At 33.8% G+C, this 21,327-nt stretch overlaps 1 protein-coding gene across 10 annotated transcripts in view; it reads right to left on the bottom strand.

Annotated features, from left to right (window-relative positions):
• The window catches only part of SRPK2 (SRSF protein kinase 2), a 272,571-nt gene that overhangs the window by 185,713 nt on the left and 65,531 nt on the right, over positions 1-21,327 (bottom strand). For 6 of the 10 annotated variants that reach the window (XM_051961713.1, XM_051961703.1, XM_051961706.1 and 3 more), the window contains one exon: positions 24-87. The exons of the other annotated variants lie outside the window; for them this stretch is intronic. In XM_051961713.1, the coding sequence (XP_051817673.1) occupies positions 24-61 (38 nt within the window). In that variant the 5' untranslated portion in view covers positions 62-87. The remainder of the gene's footprint in view (positions 1-23; positions 88-21,327) is intronic. 10 annotated transcript variants of the gene reach the window in all.

The raw sequence follows: 21,327 nt of genomic DNA, 5'->3' as shown, positions 1-21,327 counted from the left end.
TCATGCAAGAGATGTAGCTGTACCTTTCTGAAGAGGACGACTTCTCAGAGTTAACTGACATCAGCAGCTCAATCTTCTGCTTGATTTCTGGAAAAATCAGAAAATATTCACAACCAAGATTGCCTGCCCTTGCTATCCAAAGTCTTTTATCAAGAGATTTTTCTTCTCTAATCCCTTTTGTTCAGAATGAGGCCACAAGATTCGCAGTACTTCTGTAAAGACAGATTCAATGGTGCTATAAAGGAAAAAAGCTCCAGAGGCATCAGGCCTTGCTAAACTATGCACATGACTGTTTATGAAAGCAGGAAGTACCATTTCTTTTAAGCAGAGGGGTGTTTTCTCTTTTAAGGCTGACCTGACATAAATTTGAAAGACGTTTCTGGCTTTTGCAAATTTAAGTTCAAAGGACAAATTGTAAATTATGCAAAGACTCAATCAAATAGCTTCCAGAAATTAAGTAATTAAGTTCCAGACAGAAACAGCCATATATTCATCCCTAAACTGCCTCCATTTCACAAGACCTGAAAAATATGGCTCTGTGAATCATTTTTGTTGCTTAAGAATAAAACATTCAATCACTATTCCAATCTATAGATTAAAAAATAAAAGATGAACAAGGATTACAGTTTCCCTATTTGTCCACAATTAAAAACATGTACAGTGTAGCATTTTCAAACATAACAGTTGAACGATTACTGATTTTATACCTTAAGAATCCTACCCCCTCCTTCTGGCTCAATACAGTATACCAAGGAACAGGAAGCCCAAGTAAACGAGCTGATATATTATACTTTGCCTTTTAGAAAGAAGCTGACAATGCCATCCAAAAGGAAATGTAAATACTAGTTCAAATGTATTTAAAAATAATTTCTGATTCCGAATTGAGAAAGGGAAAATAGAAAAAAAAAAGAACAAAATAAAAAAAAGGAGGAAGAAAAAATTTAAACATCTAGTGTCTTACAAGAAATTCAATAAATTGAAGCATGCATGATATGTGTATAAACACATGCACATATATATGCAATTTACTGGGTTTTTTCTCTATACAAATCTTTATGATGTATATCTATCAATATAAATATATCTATATTCTATTTATTTTCTGTATGTGTATATATCTATCATATAGAAAGAAAAAACTAGACTGCATATGTATATATGAATAGAAAGGAAGTAATAAAAAGGTAAACTGCATGTATACATGCTTGGGAGGGGTTCAGTATATGTTATATATTATGTTCTAAATTTTAATATACATGACATGTATAATCATAGGTATCTTAAAAAAACACACACACACACCCACCACATACTATGAAACTACAGACAAGTTACTTAACTTCTTAGGACCCCAGGCAACTCTCCAAGAACATAAATATTTTTCCTCTGAAAAATCATTCTAAATGTATTTTTATAATACCAACATCACAAACTAAACTTACTCAACAGAATTTTACTGAAGCATTTTAAAACTTCAAAGTAGATTTCTCAACATAGTACTTTTTTAAAAAGCAGGGATGAGAAGAGATTTGGCAAAGGAAAATAAGTTCAGAGAAAAACAATCCCCACAAAACTCAAAGACACCAAAAAATTCAAAAATATCTGAATTGGACTCAGGAACCCTAATAAAAGATTCAGGGGGATATGGAGAAATAAATAATGAAAATCATTACAAACTGTATAGGATTCCCTATCTGGTTGTTAAAACTCAGGAGGGTAAATTTAAATTTAATTAGTTTTATATTATTTTTCATAAAAATACCCAAATTTCTTTTCACTTAATAGAACTTCAAAAAATAGAAAAGTCAAACTTTTCAAAATACTAAATATAACGTCAAAAATAAGGTCAAATATTTTTAAAGGTTTAGCATTTTAAAAAATTTTCATAAAGGTAAAAGTTTAAAATTAATGTAATATGTATAAATATATTTATCTGTTAAATGCATAACTGGCATCATCAGGGAAATCCCTGGGTCTGCTGTACAGACGCAATAAGCATGGTACTGGATATGTGTAAAGTGGATCCACAGGAAGTCAGTCATTCTGGCCCCTTACTAAAAAGCAAACATAATCAAGAGATGGTTGGTCCTTCAGTATCATAAACCCAGTGCATTGTCAGTCAAAGCTATTTAACAACTGAATTCCTTTGAGCTCATTATATGGGATAGATATATAAGAAAAAATTTCCTTGTGCATGTGTGCGTGTGTGCGCCACCGTGTACCCTCTTTAACATATACTACACCTTGGACTTCAAATGCCTTTTTTCACCCCCACCCCCTAATGTCTCCCCAGCCACCAAATCTTTAGCAATGGTAACTGTATTCAAATGATAATAATCTATACTTATCTAGACAAAACTAAAACAAAATCTCAAGTCCCAGGCTCTCTTCTGTTTTGTGTTTCTTTCCTTGAGCCCAGGTTACCAAACAGATCCTGCAGTAGTGTTCCCTTCCCTTTCCCATCCTTTCCTTGCCACCCACCAGTTACAGTTAAATTCAAGAAATGAAGAATGGCTGGCTCTTCTGTAGGCAATACTCAAGGAGAATTCTCAGGATGCCATCTGCTAGGAAGATTATGCAGCTGAAAAGACTAAAAAGCCATGAATACCTGGACTTATTTGAGTTTTTTGTACAGGACAGATCTGAAGTAGTCCTACAAAGTTGTCTTTATATCCCCTACAAAGCACACAGAGTGTTGGGATGTCGTTTCACATTATCATTATTTGTCAATGTGTACTTCTGAACTGGAAATTGAATGGATGCCCATCAATTGAAGAATGGCTGAGAAAATCGTGGTATATGAATGTTATGGAATATTATTGTTCTGTAAGAAATGACCAGCAGGATGAATACAGAGAGGGCTGGAGAGACTTACATGAACTGATGCCAAGTGAAATGAGCAGAACCAAGAGATCATTATACACTTCAACAACGATATTGTATGAGGATGTATTCTGATGGAAGTGGATTTCTTTGACAAAGAGACCTAACTCAGTTTCAATGGATAAATGATGGACAGAAGCAGCTACACCCAAAGAAAGAACACTGGGAAACGAATGTGAACTATTTGCATTTTTGTTTTTCTTCTGGGGTTATTTTTACCTTCTGAATCCAATTCTCCCTGTGCAACAAGAGAACTGTTCAGTTCTGCAAACATATATTGTATCTAGGATATACTGCAACATATCTAATATATATAGGATTGCTTGCCATCTAGGGGAGGGGGTGGAAGGAGGGAGGGGAAAAATTGGAACAGATGCGAGTGCAAGGGATAATGTTGTAAAAAAATTACCCTGGCATGGACTCTGTCAATATGAAGTTATTATACAATAAAATAAAATATTTTTTTAAAAAAATGTGTACTTCTGAGTCTTTTGGTTAGAGTATTTCTTTTGGGGGTTGAGGAATTCAGGAACTGTACTATAGCTAATATCTGCTAATATCTAGATACCTTGAATACTTTACTCCAAAAAGGACTCTAATTAATCCCTTTATGAGGAGAAATTAGATATAAACTATACTCTACTTTTATTTAAGAGGTTGTTTTGTTTTGTCTTGCCTTTCTGGAATTTGGGAAGAAAGTAGGGATAGATTGAACTAGACAGTGTGAGAAAAAACCTGCCCCCCACTTTGGAACCAGCCTCCCATAAGAGTAACACATTTACCTGAACCCAGAGCCAGAGCCCTTTTATGAGAAAGGAACAACATTCCATGGGTAACAAAAGAAGAGGTTATAACATTTAACACAGAATAAGAGAGGTAATGAATGCAAGGTTCAAGTCTTGCCTCTGAACAGACTTTGTGACCCTGAGCAAGTCACTCAACCTCTAAGTATTCCAGACAATTCTCTTAGGTTACAAATTGCTGAACAGTTTTAGCTCTGAACTGGTAGAGGAAATTCCCTTCCCTCAGGCTAGCTTACTATAACAATGAAATTACAGGTCCAGATCCTCCCTAATTCTGACTTAAGTAATGTAAAATTTTAAAAGTCCATAAGGGGGGGAAAAAAAAACAGAAAAAAAAAAAAGATGGCATAGTCATATTGTAATTCTCAAAAACTTTACAAATTCTAGAAAGAAAGGTTCTCATCTTAAATCCATGCTACTCAACCCAGCATATAATCATGACTACACCTTGGCAACATGTACAGTGTACAAGGGAAATCAAAAGCAAAAAGCGATCCCAAGAATTCAAGAAAGTCTAATCAAATAGAAGAAAATGTAAGGCATTTCATGGGAAAAAAAAATAAAAGAAGTGACCTGGAAAACAGACAATGGTAACAGAACATCCAAGACACAAATACAAAAGATGACTCCCAGACATTACAACTTGGACACAAATTCAACTAGAATTCCTAGAAGAGATGAATTTTAAAAAAATTTATTTTAAAAATGTTTCAAATAATTTTATAGGGAGAAGAAAAAATGGAAAAGAAATAATAATTATGAAATAAAGAATTAGGGAATGAACAATTTGGCATGCGAGGTCCAAAACCTTGCCTAAATAACAAACTACCTGAAAACTAGAATGGATGAAACAGAAGCCTTTATGATGCAACAACAAATATTAAAACAAAGTAAAAGGGGAAAAAAAAACAGAAGAAAGTATCTCATAGAAAAAACATCTGACCTGGAAAACAGATCAAGGAGAAAGAAATTTATGAATCATTGGAGAATTTGAATGTCATGACTCCTCCTCCCAAAAAGTTTAAATATTCTATTTTGAGTAATCTCAAAACTTCACATCTCTTAGAACCAAAGGACAAAGTAAAAATAGAAAGAATACACAGATTACTTCCTGAAGAACCCCCAAAATAAAAATTCCCAGAAACCTTAAAGCCAAAATTCAGAGCTTCCAGGTAAAAAGGAAAAAAAAAAATACTCCAACCTTCCAGAGAGGAAGAATTCAAGTACTAAGGAGCTTTGGTCAGAATTACTCATAATTTAGTACTAATAAAGGAGCAGATCCTGGAATATGATATTCTAGAAGGCAAACAATATGAGTTTATAGTCAAAATTAAACTATCCAGCAAAACTATATATATATATATATATATATATATATATATATATATAAAACTTCAAGGGGGGGAAATGGATCTTTAATAAACAAGGGACTTTCAAGTATTCCTGTTGAAAAGACCAGAGATGAAAAAAATTATGAAGTTCAAAGACAAGGATGAAGACACAAATAAAAAAAGATAACCAAGAAAAAACAATGCTAACAAGACCAAAAAGTGATAAATTGCTCACATTCAAATATAGGGAGAAGATACTTTCTCTGCTCTGAACTTATCAGAATTAAGAGTTCATTAAAAGTTCAATTAGACTTAAGTATGGTTTTCTTTTATCTTCATGATATTAAGAAAAAAACAGAGAGAAAGAGAGGGAGGAAGTAGAACACACTTGAAGGGCAAGAAGAAGGGAAAAGAAGCTAAATGAAAAGTATCTCCCATAATCGATATAACACAAATGTCTATACAAAAATGGGGAAAGAAGTAAGGGGAAAAGCTGACACTTGAACTTCAATCTCATTAGAAGTGGTCAAAAGAAAAACAGGAACACACACAGGATTGGGTGCATAATAAATGCATTTCACTCAACAGGAAAATAAAAGGGAAAGGGGAAAAGGAAGAAAGGTAAATTAGTAGGGATATTAAGGATTAATTCTAAACAAATGCTAAGGATATACAAAAATATAGCCTTTTTTGAGGAGATAAAGAATGGGAATCTGAAGCTTGTCTACAAATTAGGGAAGGGATGAACAAATTATGGCATATAAATATGATGGAATACTATTGGACTCAACTCTTACTAACATAATGACCATCCAGGTTTCCAAAGTACTAATGAATAAACATGCTATTAACTTTCTGATATAGAGAGATGAAAGACTCAAAATGCATAATTAGATAAAATATTCTGAGAGGATATCACCAATGTGAAGATTTGTTTTGACTTACTATTTATGCTTAATGGATTTAATGCTTATGTTCACAATTGGGACAGAGGTTGGAGGATAAGGAGTCAGATCTTTACTGATTATAATAATTTTTTAAAAATCTTATTTGGGGGAAATAGAGAATTATGAATAGTATTATGTCATAAAATAGTGAAAATAAGTAGAGGAAAATATTTACAAGAAAGCTTGGCATTAAAACTGTTTTACAATCTGGTTTAACCTATTTCTCTAAACTTAGATTAATAACAATAATAATAATAGTAGCTAATATTTATAAAGCACTTTACAGTCTGCAAAGTAATCTACATTATTTCATTTCCTTTTCACACATTCTTCAATCTACCCAAACTGTTTTTTTGCTGTCCTTTACACATAATAATCTATCTCCCATCTCTGTACTTTTACATAGGCTATTTATTGGATAAGCAACTTCTAAAACTAGTTAGTTCATCAGTATCTCTGTATCTTCATAGATACCTCAAAACTAAATAGAACAGTATAATCTAGATTGTCCTTGGGAAATGGAAAAGTACATTAAACTTATATCTCAAACAAAGACCTATCCTTAACATCAAAATGCCATATATCTAAAAGTCACTAATATCATTGTCTCTAGAGAAATAAAACTGGTGGTCATTAAAAGCATAAAACAGGGCAGTATAGTAGATAAAAGTAGTCTAAAATATATTACCAAGAAAGAACCACAGAGAAGAAATAGCACAAAGACTATCATAAAGGTATATAAGCAGAAAACTAGATTAGGCAATAATGTAGTAAAAGAAATGGAAAGCTTGTGAACACCACAATTGTTCCAATGGTATTCACATAATATTAATAATGATGATAATAATGATGGTAATGATAATGATGACAATGATGATTATAGCTACATATTAATATAGTGTTCTTAAGTTCTACAAAGCACTATACATATATTATATCACTGGAACTTCATAACAACTCTGTAAGGTAGATGCTATTATTAATACCATTTTAAAAAATAAACTGAAGCTGAGGATTAACTTGACTAGACTAGAGTTGCAAGTTTCATAACTATATGATAAACATATCTACTCAATATGTTGAGTAGACCACTACCCCCATGGAAGATTCAAAGAGGGCAGAGACAAGATTACCCCAGGACAAGGTTACAATCTGAAGCACTGGAGAAAATGCAGTGGTAAAATCACAAATCCACCCAAGTATCTAGAAGCACTATTAAAAAAAAAAAAAAAGACTTGAGAATTCACATATATTTCTAAAAATAAGATACATAACCAACATCAAAATGGATAAAGAATATGAAAGGCAATTCTAGAAAATAATGACGCAAAATACCAATAATCAACTGAAAAATTATTAAGATAACCCAGTAATTAGAAAAATGTAATTTTAAAAAACTGAGATAACACATTATAGTCATTAAATCATGAAAGATAGTTGCAAAGGAATAAAAACATTGGCAAGCACTATAGCATATTGGAAAGAAAACCAATCTCAAAGTCAAGAAGCTTCTTCTAACATGCTAACAAGCTCCTAGTAATACAGGCAATCACTAAGACTCTTAGATGCCATTTGTATTGATATGTATCCAGCAATAGATAAAGCAAAAATAAAGAGGAAAAAAAGAACTGAAAACAGTGAGGATAAGGAGGGAGAGAGACAGAAAGAAAGGGGAAATAAAAGAAATGGAAAAAACAGCAGGGCAAGAGTTGGCAAAAGAGGAAAGAGGAAGTAGAAATAGTGGTTGTCATGATCATTATAGCAAGCATTGGGTTTAAATCACTTTATAAACATTGTCTCATTTTATCCTCCCAAACACCCTACAAGGAAGATGTTATCATTATCATCATTTTATAGAAGATGAAACTAAGATGGAGAAATTAAGTGACTTGTCCAGGGTCCAGTTTAAGTGTCTGAGCCAGGATTTGAATCCTTACATCCAGCATTGTATTCTCTATTCCATCTAGTTGCCTAAGGAGGCAGTAGGGAAAAAAAGAGAAGGGAAGAGGAAGGAAAAGAAGAATGACAGAAGAGGAAAGGGAGAAAAATTTAAAGTTGACAAAGCTAAGAGAGAAAAAAAAGATATGTCATATTACTTACTAATGGAGCAGGAGATTCATCCTATCTTTTTTTTGAAAACAACATGGCAATACGTAATTTATAGTCTTTGGAACTCAAGGAACTGACCATTAAATTAGGTCATGAGAATATTAATAGGAACACAAGACCTATCTATAGAAACATATTCAAATGGAAATATTTGCAATTTTTTTTAATCTGGAAATCAATCCTTGTATCATGTAATTCAAAATAACTGTGGCACATCAACATATGCCATAGATAATTATAAGCATATATATATATATAGAGAGAGAGAGAGAGAATGCAAAGAAATGAAATAAATAACTTATGAAATAATACCCAAGGAATAAAGAATAATGAAAATAACACATACATTGATTTAGTCATAAGGTTATACCATTATGTATTATTGGATTCTGCTCTGAGTATCACTTTTGACTCAGAAGGAAGAGCTTTTTTGCTCTATCTTCCCAGAAGGCAAGCCTCCATCTCATCTGGTTACCACCAGCTTCCAAACATGCAATTACACACCTAAATTCTTGGTCCTAGTTTTTCTTTTTTCTTTTTGGTTCTTATACACAATACACAAATTAAGAATGATTCTGCACAGGCCTGACTCTCTAGCTAACTCAGGGTCAGGGAGCACTAGCAAACTAATCTATTCCTTAAGGGCATGTGCAGTATGCTCAGTTGATGCAATATCCAAGTAAACAGACATTCTATAACTTATCTTGTTCTGCTAATCATGAGATAAAAAGAAACCTTTTGACTGAAGGTGAAACCCATATTGGGCTGCATTCAAAATGTACTAACCAGCCAAATAAAGCCTCTTGCCATTGTTCCTTTCACATCTCATATCACATAAATTTTTATACATAAGAAATTCTACACATTATTCTCAAAATTGTCTTTGCCTGTTTGTGCTTGCTTCTAAACTTGCCTTCTATTCTCTTCAGTGTGTTTTTTTTAAAAATATTTCAATGGTGTTTATTTCACTAATGGTATCCTCCCATCCCCAGATCTTCTCTCCCCAATTAAAAAATGAAAGAAAAAAAATCCTTTCCAAAAATAAGCATAGTCAAGCAAAATTAATCCACAGAACAGTCATATTCAAAAGTTTATGGTTTTTTTATACACCTTAAGTTCACTGTCTCTCTGTGAGGAGGTGATAACATGCTTCACCATAGGTCAGTCCTCTTGCAACATGAATGCTTGCTGCACTGAACTGCGTTCTTTAAAAATTTGTTTTTCTTTGTAGTGTAACTGTCCTTGTATAACTATTCTGGTTCTGCTATTCTGCATCAGTTCATACAATCCAGAATTTGGTGAAATTGTCTCTTTTGTAATTTATTATCCAATTTTCATTGTATTTGTATTCCAAAATGTGTCCATCCATTTTTCAAGTGTTTAAAAATAAAAAAAGTAATTCTTTTCTTTTGCTTCTTTCGATTGCCCCTTATGATCAGGTTTGTTTTATTTGTGACAATTTCCTCCTTTCAGCATACTTCTCTTAAACCCTAACCCCTTTCCCATGCCTATTGAAACTTGGCATATTTCTATGCCATGAGGGAGGATAGAGGGTGAAGAGAGGGTGGTTCAATTCTCCTACAACTACTCTTCTTTCATGCTTGTGTACTCTTCTCCATACCACCACCCCCCTTCCTTAAAATGCCCTCTTGAAGGCATTAAGGTTTTGAATGGACATTTGTTCTCCCCCATTTCAGAATATTTGCATTACATAATCTGAACTCCTTTGTGTTTCATTTTCAGACTTTTTATGAGCTCTATTTTTTTCATCCAAAGTAAATGAATATCCTCTATTCCTATTAAGGTCCATTTTTACCCTTCACAGCAGTAGTCCCTTGAGACTAGGTATTAATTGGCTCCAAGAAGCACAAGAAGTGGCAAAAACAAGTATGGAACGAATTTTTCCCATAAGGAGTACATCTCCAGTCTACAGCTTAACCATTCCTCCCAAACAAGTTTCCAAAAAGATCAAGTTGGACTTCAGTTGCATAGAAACAAAACAGGCCAACCTAGCCCAGTCAGGCTCCTTCCTTTTTGACCTAACTCACTTTGAGATTTCAAATTCTCATAATGTCATAAAAAAAGATCCATGATGTCTTTGCCCCCACCCTATGCTGTCCAAGTTTCTTTAGTGGGGAGGCCTAGGTATGGAGGAGGTAAGAGCTCTGACCATCATTCAGCACTTGGAACTGCCAAAAGTCCTTGATCTGCAACCTCTGCCTGGTTTCCCATTACCTGCTGTTTCTCCTCCTACTAAGGATGCTAGTAGTTCCATGTTCCTTCCAGCACTTGTGTTTTGGAAGCTAGAAGATTGCCACTACATAGTCCTGCAAGAATTACCTTGCGATCTTCCAGCTGACAAGCATTATGGGCTCCAACAAGACAGTCCTGCACCACTACTTTGACTGGGGAGGAGCTGCCCACGGCCAAGGGCAATGGAAAAGGGTGGGGAGGATCAGGAGGCAAGCTCAAATCCTGACAGCACAAGCAACAACCAAGTGCTATCTGCCAAATAAGTATCATGTACTAAAGCTTTTTTCCCATCCTCCAAATGCATGAATAAGTTTCAAAATAATAACAAGTGTTGAGGTACCACTGTGTAGGACTTCAGTTTTTATTTTAAATCCTGTATTATGCCACAGTTCTCAGTTTCTGTAATTATCCTGACCCAGTCCTGACTCAGTTTCTCTGCTTCTCAAAGCTCAGTCCTGCAAAACCTCCTCTCCCTCTTTATCAGAAAATTTGATAAGGATAAAAGATCTTATGTTTTAGAATATAAGAATGTCTCAACGCATCCCAAGCTACCAGAATGTCAGATATCGTCTTATCAAGATGCCTCTTCACATCTCAGGGGTTCCTCCCACTATGCCTCCCCTCACCCTGTCAGAGTCCTGTTCCTACTCTCAACACCCTAACTCCGCTCCCACCTCAGTCTACCCCCTGAGTCTGAGCCATGTGTATATATGTCATTGAGAACTCTCCTTGTTTGCTGGATTCTTGGAGACAATAGTCTCAATTCAGCCCTGGGACCACACCATGAATCCATTTGGTCCCAGTAAATTTCTCCCATTTAATAAATTATTAAATGCTTTCTAATCTCTATTCTGCCTCAGTTTCTCTGGCATTATACCTGTAATTTAAATATTGTGTGCATAAATGTTGAAAACTATTTTTGCACACATTTTGAAAATAAAAGTCAATTTTTATTAAAAAATTTTTAAAGTATCTGGGAAATATTTAATAAAATAAATGAAAATACAAAAGAACATTAAAAAAGAATCACTTGCTTCTTCTTTGGGAGCAAGCTCTAAATCTATCATAATTATTGACATTCTTAATTTTTTTCTTTGATGTACTTATCTCCCCAGAATTAGTTCCAGAAATGGAGCTTTGTGTCACAGTTAGAATCCATCCCCTACTTTTGTGTGGGATGGTCAATCCTGCTTGGTTTTACCCTGGCTCATTTGGATCCTTGAGATGGCCTTCATATTCCATGGTGAGTATTCTTTCCCCAAAAAAATCTTTGAGAGTCCAAGTGCTTGGCTAGCAATCTTCCAAACTCCAGATATTTAAAATAAAAACTGAAGTCCTTGAATGATAAATATATTTGAATTTAAAAGAAAATAAATACCACCAAAATATTAGATTATCCAGGAAGCAGATACAAGCCCCGCCTTTTTATCTATGTGGTTTAAATGGTCCTATATAGTTCTTAACTTCTAGTTTAAAAACTCAAGATTTAAGAAAATGAATACTAACAGGTGATATGGGCTCAATTTCTTTCAAATATAGATAAAATCAGAAGTCTAGAGAACTAAAAAAGTAGATGCTTTAGAAACACAGTAAATGTAATAGCAAATTTCAGAATTCTTATGATGTTTTACCATTATGACAGACTATTAAGGTTTTCATGAAGATACTTATATAAAATGCCAATTCATACTTTAGATATTCATTCCAATGTAGAATTCCTTATTCGGCTAGTATTTATCAAATTTGTAAATTTTCACTTTAAACATAATTTTCCTTTATTCCTTATTTTAAAATAATTCATGTAAGAGAATTAAAGTAATATATTATTTCTAAATCTTAGATACTTTTACATAACATTATGAAATATCAAATATTTTAACAAACTATATGAAAAATATGCTTTTTATTATTGACTAACAATTTGTAGACTCTTACTACTTATGTTAACAGGGTTCTCCATGATCATATCAGATAAACAGAAAAAGTCCTTCCTCTTTTGCAGCCCCAAAATTAAGATAAACATACAAATACGCATAATGTCAAACTAGAACTAAAATCATAAAAATTTGAAACATCCTTTATGTGAAGAATAATTCTTACAAACTAGGATAAAGCTCTTATATTAAAGGGGGAAAAAATTAATGACTACTCAATGGAACTATCAGGATTCAAATTTAAGTTTTTTAGGTTTCATCTTAGCGCCCTTTATATGTATATAAAACAGTTTGTACTCTTTAAGTTTTCCTGCTAGCAATGAAGCACTATGCATATTTGTATATACTCAATGAAGTATTTTTTGGGAACCATTTATTCATAGATGTGGCTAAATTCTCCCAGTCAATTTAGAATACGAACCCTATCCTTCCCTCATCCTTCTCTCCAGCTTCATTACATACATTCTTTGTATATTTTTTACATAAATTTTCCTCCTAATCTTTTAGCATCTCTAAGGAACTGGGAAGACCACAGAAAGAAATCAATTCAACTTGTCTTTCACATCACAAAATAACTGAGTAATATATCCATGGTTCATTTTATCATTTATTTTTCTTCTAATCCAAAAGTTGGTAAGTGGTAACATGTAGCACCATGATTGTTTCAATTATACATTGTTCCACTGTCTTACAGGCAATCTGGAATTTTAACTTCTAAAATCATGGAGTTTCCATAATTTACAGCCAGTGAGGATCAAAAAGAGAATGATTATGATAGAGATGAGTTTTTGCAGTAATGAGAGATCAGTGAAAGTATTATAGAATTTCCCAAATGTTATCCAGCCCAATTTTTTTCTCATTTAATTCCAGCCCCAGTTTACAAGTCATATGCAACATTTGTCCAATAAAAAGATACTGACAGAGTAATTTCAGAATGAAAAATAAACCTACTATGTATCAACTGCATGTAGCTGCTGCTCTTACTCCAGTAAGAAAAGCATTGACAAAAGTTACATGGTATGATATCTTGGGGTGTGCACCTGAGAAGCAAATGTTAGAAGCATATCTACAAAAGACCATAGAAACACTAAGGAACTACCAATTGTATATAAATCCCCAGAAAAAAATCCAAAGGCACATTACGCTCCTTTTCAATATTTAGGATATGAAGTATATCCTAAGGTGCTTATAGTACAAAAACTTTCTTTAAGAACAGAGAAGTTGAACACCTTAAATGACTTTCAGAAATTGACAGGAGATATCCAATGGATGTGTCCAGTGTTAGGCTTAACTACCTATCAATTACAACCATTATATGACATTTTAAGAGGAGACACACTGATTCAGACTTATCATGCCAACTTACAAAAAAAGCTCAAGAGGCTTTGAGAGAGGCTGAACTAGCTCTATCCAATGTGGTTGAAAGAGTCACTCAGAAACCCTTGGAAATATCAGTTTTTGCTATAAAAGAGGCACCCACAGCAATTCTTCAGCAAGGAGACAGTATGATCCAGTGGGTGACCCTCCCAGCACAACCAGACCAAAGCCTTATTCCTTATTCAGTGTTTGTTGCTAGAATCTTATTAAAGGCCATTAGGCAAGTAGTACAATTATCTGGAATAAGACCTGACAAGATATACATATTTTATACCAATGCACAAATTAATGTATGCTGTGAAAACATCCCAGAGTAGCAAATTTTATTGGCCACAGCTCCATATTTTACACACAGGTCTCCATTAAAGATTTTTTATAAATTTTTTTTATAATTGGCTTTTACATAATTGGCAATGGATTTTTGAAGAAAAGGTTTCCAAGGTTTCTCTTAAAGGACCAACTATCTTTACAGATGTGTCTAAACATAACATTTGTCCTGTATACTCTCATGACTTAATTATAAAGAGAGTAGTCAGAACTCCTTTTCAGCCCACTCAGCAGAATGAATGTATGTAAAATGTATTCATTTTAGCTCATTATCCAGGAGATGTAAATATTAATAGTGGATTCAGCTTATTCAGTAGGTGTGGTACAAAGAATTGCCACAGCCCAAATAAAATTTGTGGCTTCCAATATATATCAGCTCTTTAAGAAACTGTTTGGAATTATGCTCAAAAAACTATCAAACTGTGCATATTCTTTGACCCAGCAGTGTTACTACTGGGTTTATATCCCAAAGACATTTTAAAGAAGGGAAAGGGACCTGTATGTGCAAGAATGTTCATGGTGCCCTCTTTGTAGTGGCCAGAAACTGGAAATTGAGTGGATGTCCATCAATTGGAGAATGGCTGAATAAATTGTGGTATATGAATATTATGGAATATTATTATTCTGTAAGAAATGACCAGCAGGATGATTTCAGAAAGGCCTAGACTTACATGAACTGATGCTGAGTGAAATGAGCACGACCAGAAGATCGTTATTTACTTCAACAACAATTTACTTCAACAACAATACTATATGATGATCAATTCTGATGGACATGGCCCTCCTTCAACAATGAGATGAACCAAATCAGTTCCAATAGAGCAGTAATGAACTGAACTAGCTACATCCAGGGAAAGAACTCTGGGAGATGACTATGAACTACTTCATAGAATTCCCAATACCTCTATTTTTATCCAACTGCATTTTTTATTTCCTTCACAGGCTAATTGTATTTCAATTACTATTTCAAAGTCCGTCTCTTTTTATACAGCAAAATAACTGTTTGGACATGTATATATATATTTTATTTAACTTATATTTTAACATATGTAACATGTATTAGTCAACTTGCCACCTTGGGGAAGGAGTGGGGGAAAGGAGGTTTTGAAAAAGTTGCAACAAAAGGATTTGCAACTGTCAATGCTGAAAAATTATCTATGCATCTATTTGTAAATAAAAAGCTATAATAAAAAAAGAAATAAAAAAAATTTTTAATGGCTCAAGAAAATAACAGTTCAGTTTTCCATCAATTTCTTATTATTCTCTTCAATTTTCTATTTGATGAGTATCTTGAGGCAGAGAAAGGTATACTATAAAAGAGAACTAGAAAAGAAAGGAGGAAAACTAAATATTAATCTCAGCTCTAACACTGAGTTTGGATAAGTTACTTAACTTCTGTCAATCTGTTTTCTCCCATATAAAAATGAGAGGTGCTAGATCAGGGGTTCTTAATCTGAAGTCCACAGTTTCACAAAGAATCTAAAGATAAGAATTCACAAATTTTGTGAAACTCAAATACACACACACACACACACACACGTTTTGTGAAACTCAAAAAATATATATGTTTACTTCAAAACATTTGGTTTTATTTGTAATTCTACGTGTTTTCTTTTATGCATTTCTTTTATGCATTTATTCTGATAAGAAGTCAACAGGCTTTACCAAACTGCAGGGATCTATTGTCACACACACACACACACACACACACACACACACACACCCACCCAAAAAAAAAAAAAAATTAAGAAACTCTAAACTATACATGATTGCCAAGGACTATTCAAAATAGAAAATTCTATGATTTCTAAGAGTCAGCCTGGTACAGTGGAAAGAACATTGGATCTGGAATAATTAGAGAAGGCTCCAGTGGAGAATGTAAGACGTAAAAATTTGAAATTTATATAAGAACACATGTATAAACTCTTCATCTTTGTATATCTACCTGTGCTTTGGCTATGACTTATTTTCTTCTTCTATATGAAGAATTCTATTTATGTCTTTCTCATTTCCAAAGTTTATTTCTACAATTATCTCTTCCTGCCTACAAAGCCATTTAAATTTGCTTTTTATAGGCTCCTCTTCCATTTTTCAATGTTAATTTTATTCATGAATATAACAGCAGACTACATTTACATAGTGCTTTATACTTCATTGTATCTCCTCATTCCCAGTAAAGTAGTAGTATGAAATTATGATCTCCATTTTATAAATGAGGAAACTGAGTCTCAGAGAGGTCAATGAAAATTTATTTTTCAAAATGTCAAGCACTGTGCAAAGTGCAGAAGATATAACAAAAAACAAAAACTATCCCTTCCTGCACATCACAATCCATGAAAGAGAGAAAATACTAAAAACCAGGTACACACACACACACACACACACAAAGTTGAAGCATAACATAAAATCAACAAAAGAGGGAGATGATCAGGAAAAAACTCCACAATGCATAACTCCTACACAAGACATGAGTTGAAGTGAGTCTTGAGGGAAACCAGAAAAATCAAGTGGTGGAGATAATGGAGTAGAGCATTCCAAGCATAAGGGACATCCAGTTTAAAAGTATGCAAAGTAGAGATGGTGTGTCATGTACCAAGAACTACAAATTAAAAAAAAAAAAAAAAACTCTAATGGGATCACAGAGTACTGGAAGGGAATAAACTACAAAGTTGTTAAGTTATGAACAGCTTTTAATCAAAGTGGACTTTACATTAAATCCTGGAAGTGCTAGAGAAGCCATGAAACTACTTAGTAGGGGGTAACAAAATTAGATATACATTTTGGAAACATCACCTTGGCAACTGAGCAGAAGATGGATTAAAGCAGAAAGAAACTTGAGACAAGAGGACCAGTTAAAAGGCCACAACAATAGCCTAAGTGGGAGACTGGTTAGAAAGCAATACATCTCAAAGAAAGAAGAAAAGCACCTATGTGTGCAAAAATATTTTTGGCAGTTCTAGCAAAGTATTGGAATCTGAGGGGGAGTCCATCATTTAGAAAACATTTGAACAAGTTATATAGTGTGGGTGTGTGTGTGAGTGTACACACACACACACTGAAATGCTATTATGCCATAAGAAATCATGAAGGGGGAGGTTTCAGAAAAACCTGAGAAGACTTGTATAAAGTGATACAAAATGAAGTACACAGAACCAGTCAGTTAATAAGCATTTATTAAATGCCTACCATGTGCCAATTATTGCATAAGCAATGGGAATACAAAGAAAGGCAAGATAGTCTATGCCCTCAAGGAGGTCATACTCTATAGGAGAAACAACTAGCAAACAAATCTCTACAAAGAAACTATATGCAGATTTAAAAGGAAATAATTAACAAAAGGAAGTCATCACTAGAATTAAGAAAGATTGGAAGAAGCTTTCTATAAAAGGTAGGATTTTATCAGGGGGGGGAAACAGGAAAAACAATTTGTAAAACAATAAAACTGTAAAGATAAAAAACTTTGAATGATTTAGGAACTTAATCCCTGCAATAAAATCAATCATAGTTCCAGATAACATCATGAAACATGCTATTCACATTTAGATAGAAGTGATAGCTTCAGTGTAAACTAAAGTATATTTTTAACATGGTTAATAGAAGAATTTGCATTGCTTGATGATATATATTTGATGCAAATAGTGTTCCCCTTGAACTTTTGGGGCCAACTGAAGGGAAATTTTCCTTGAATTCTTGAGAAACTCTCATCTTAAAGAGATCCACTCTTCAGGGCAGTTAAGTGGTTTCATTAAGATTAGCCTAGGATGACTCCCTACTTAGCTCAAACTTAAGTGGTCTCATTTAGCTGGAGATCTGGACCTGATTCTATTAAGCTGAAAATTGGCTCAGGATCCCTCCTGTAAGTGGTCTCATTCAACCAGAAATCTAGACCTGGGGTCAGTGACAACAATGGAAGTAATTTCTTTCAACTGAAATTTCGCCTCAGATTTTCTATTTAAAGGGCAATTTGGGGACTCATTTCTTGCAGAGGCCCAAAAGCAGGAACAAGCAGGCCAAAAGACCTCTCCATGGCATAGCTGCCTAGGAGCATTCCTGCCTGCTGAAAAGACATCCTCTTCTCAGTGTTAACACCTCTTTATCTCTCTGCCAAGATTTCTTTGCTAGACCTTTACTTCTCTTTCAGGACCTTGCACTGAGGAAGCTGACTTCTCATCTAACAATCAATTTTCTTTTTGCCAGTCTAACTTTTTGAGTTCATGAATTCTTTCATGTTGAACCTTTCATGTTCAACACTGACCAGGATGGGTTACCACAATTCTCTGCACTGTCACTAACCTCATCATTTGGTTCCCCAACCACATTATCTTTGTAATGAGTTTTGTTTTTCTTGCTTTCCCAATGGGCAGAGAAAGGGGAAAAGAGAGGTTTAGAATTTGGAAATGAAAATAAAATGAAACAATATTTAAAAAGAAGGCTATTGCAATATTCCAAGGGAAAAAATGATAAGGGTCTAACCTAGAGTAGTGCTTATGTAAGAAAGAGAAGGGGGTGTAAATTAGAGAAATATCTAGTACACTAATATGTGAAATGACATGCTCACAAGTCACACAGTGTATGAGAAAGAAAGCACAAGGATCTAGATCTTCCAGATTTGAAAGCTAACCCTTCTGTCCACCACTCTTCAGTACAGTACTTTCCAAAATGTTGTCCCAGAACTGAACATACAACTTCAGAAGTGATCTAAACAAGGAAAAGTATGTACAACAGACTTGTCGCTTCCCTATTCATACTTTCTTAAATAATAAGTAATGAATTTTCTTGGTTACCATATGTCATGACTAATTCATAGAAGTCTGAAATCAAATAAAATCACAGGTTGTTTTCAAATGAACTGTCTACATGCCTCCCTTATTGTAGTTAGGAAGCTGATTTTTTTTAACCCATATATATGACTTGACATTTCTTCCTATTAAATATCATCCTATCAGAATTAGCCCAGCTATCTAACCAACAAAAATCTTTTTAGATCTAAATTGGATATTATCCAATCCTTTCAGCTTTGAGTAATCTGCAAATTCAATAAGTATGTTATCACTATCTTGATCAAAGTCATTTATAGAAATGATTATATGAACAGCTCAGGATCAAGCACAGGTCCCTAGGACATGCCAATGAAGATTTTCCAAGTTTATATCAAATCATTCAAAACCACTGCCGTTAATTGTTATTTAGTGACAAAATCACAAATTCCTTACTGAAGAAATTCCAGTTAAAATGCATTCTTTTATATGTAATTGTGTGATGCAACAAAACACAAAAGTCCATTGCAAAGGAGAAACCTAACTATCAACATTGGTACAAGTCACAATCTTATATAACCAATAGGTGAATAATATTTAGGATGCTATTAATTTTCTCCTCCTACCTTAATCCCACTATTTCACACAGAAGGAATGTTACTAAAACATCCTCAGACAAAGCCTGAGATAAGATCAGAAGTTAAATATCACCTTGTTTTGGCTGGGAAATAGCTAAGAATTTCCCGCTCTCTGTAAATTTAGAAATAAAAGAAAATCCATTCCAAGCTAACTTGATCTGGAAGTACTATATAGGAATTCTTGTTAAATTTTATATTAACTTCAAAAAACACATATACACAATTTGAGTCACCATAGAAAAAAGAAATATGGAATATGAAATATGCCAGAACTAAAATGTGAATAGGCTATGAATAGGATAGCAAAGCCACGGTGTGACATATCCTAGTGTTACCCTAAACATCTTACTAAACGTATCCTATAATCTTTAAGTAAAAAATAATAATCATATCTGATATAGAATGTAAGCATCTGATTTATTTTAAAGCACTAATATTAATTTGTTCTTCTTGTTGAAGTTTTTTATGTAAGTACTCTTAGAATGCCCTGGCTTATTTTGGTCTCATATAAACTTTTGTACTGGCTCATTTTCCCCTCCATTGTTTTTTAATGTTTTGTAAAGAAATTATAACCAATTTTCCATCACTCTCCTCCATGATATTTTACAAATGAAGTTGGACTATAAATAAGTTGCCCTTGGCAGCAATGTATCATTTCTTGGCAAGGAATAATAAAATCATAGATTTAGATCTGGGAAGAAACCTCCAAGGTCATCTAGTCTGATCCTATCACCTAATAAAGGAATGATGTTCCCACTGTGCTATTAACAAACTTGCCCAAGATGACATAAATGGTAAATAGCAGAGTTAAAATTCTAACCGAGTTCTTGACTTGAAAATTAAGTAATTGTTCTTTTGCACCATACTGCCTGATGTTTGCTTTCTGACATGGTTTCTGGACATTGGGGCCTTTAAAAAAAATTATAATGAATGTATCAAAAGTGATGACTGGACATATACAAGAGTGACTTCCACTTCTATACCCAATTCAATAATAAGAATTATTGTGCACAAGAATGAGGCATTCATAGTTTCTCATCTAAATCCAATTCTAAGTCACTAAACCTTGAAAACGAGTTTTTCTAGTTGTGATGCACAATGTTTTAGTGGGCATGCACAAAGTTCCCTTCTTTAACTCCTCTCTTCTTGAATCAACACAAAAATAATGAATGTTTTAAAAAATAATTTTACATCATTCTTAGGTACCAACCATGCTAATCTTCTCTGTAAGCTTTCCAATTTTAGCATTTGAGCTTCCAAAGTGGGTACTTTGATTCTTTTTTCTGAAACAAATGTCTTTGTAAATGTTAAATTTCTATGAAACATGTCAATAATTAGATCATTTCTTTACTTTGTAATATCAATCACATTTTTCCAGAGTCAATAGTTTTTAAAGACAGTCGTGGACAGAGATGTTATGGTGACATCATCATTAATGTTTCTTCAAACATGGTACTAATTTTCAGCTTCATTATAATAGATTATTTATACTTTACAAAGACAGCTGCTTACAATAAACCAATTTTAATAACTTTCCTGTTATCATGAATTTCACTTTTCTATGCTTTTTTTTTCAGTATTCACTATGTTGGGAATCTTGCAATTCTCTGCTCAAAATAAATATTTGTCTTATTAATGAGGGGAGACCCTGAAATTCTTGAAAATTCCTTCAAGGAGAAAGTCTTCTTGAATTCTGGCCTCTGTAAAAGACCCCAGGCTGAGGGAAACAGGACAAACAGCTTCATTCTGTTATCTAAGTGGGGCTAGTTGAGTCCAGAATTGGAGATTCTAACCCCACTGAATTGGAGATTAGTCGAGAAACACTCATTCAATTCTAAAATTCTCTAGCTGCACCAGCCCCCATCAAAAAAGCAACTCTCAGCTTGCAGCCAAGGCCTCAATTATAAAATGAGCCAACTTGGGGCTCAGTCCTTGCAGAGGACCTAACATGCCAAGGAACTTCTCCCT

Source organism: Antechinus flavipes, chromosome 5 (assembly GCF_016432865.1).
Source record: "Antechinus flavipes isolate AdamAnt ecotype Samford, QLD, Australia chromosome 5, AdamAnt_v2, whole genome shotgun sequence".
Classification (NCBI taxonomy): domain Eukaryota; kingdom Metazoa; phylum Chordata; class Mammalia; order Dasyuromorphia; family Dasyuridae; genus Antechinus; species Antechinus flavipes.
Note: the sequence above shows the minus strand (reverse complement) of the source record. Positions and strands in the feature narration are given on the sequence as shown.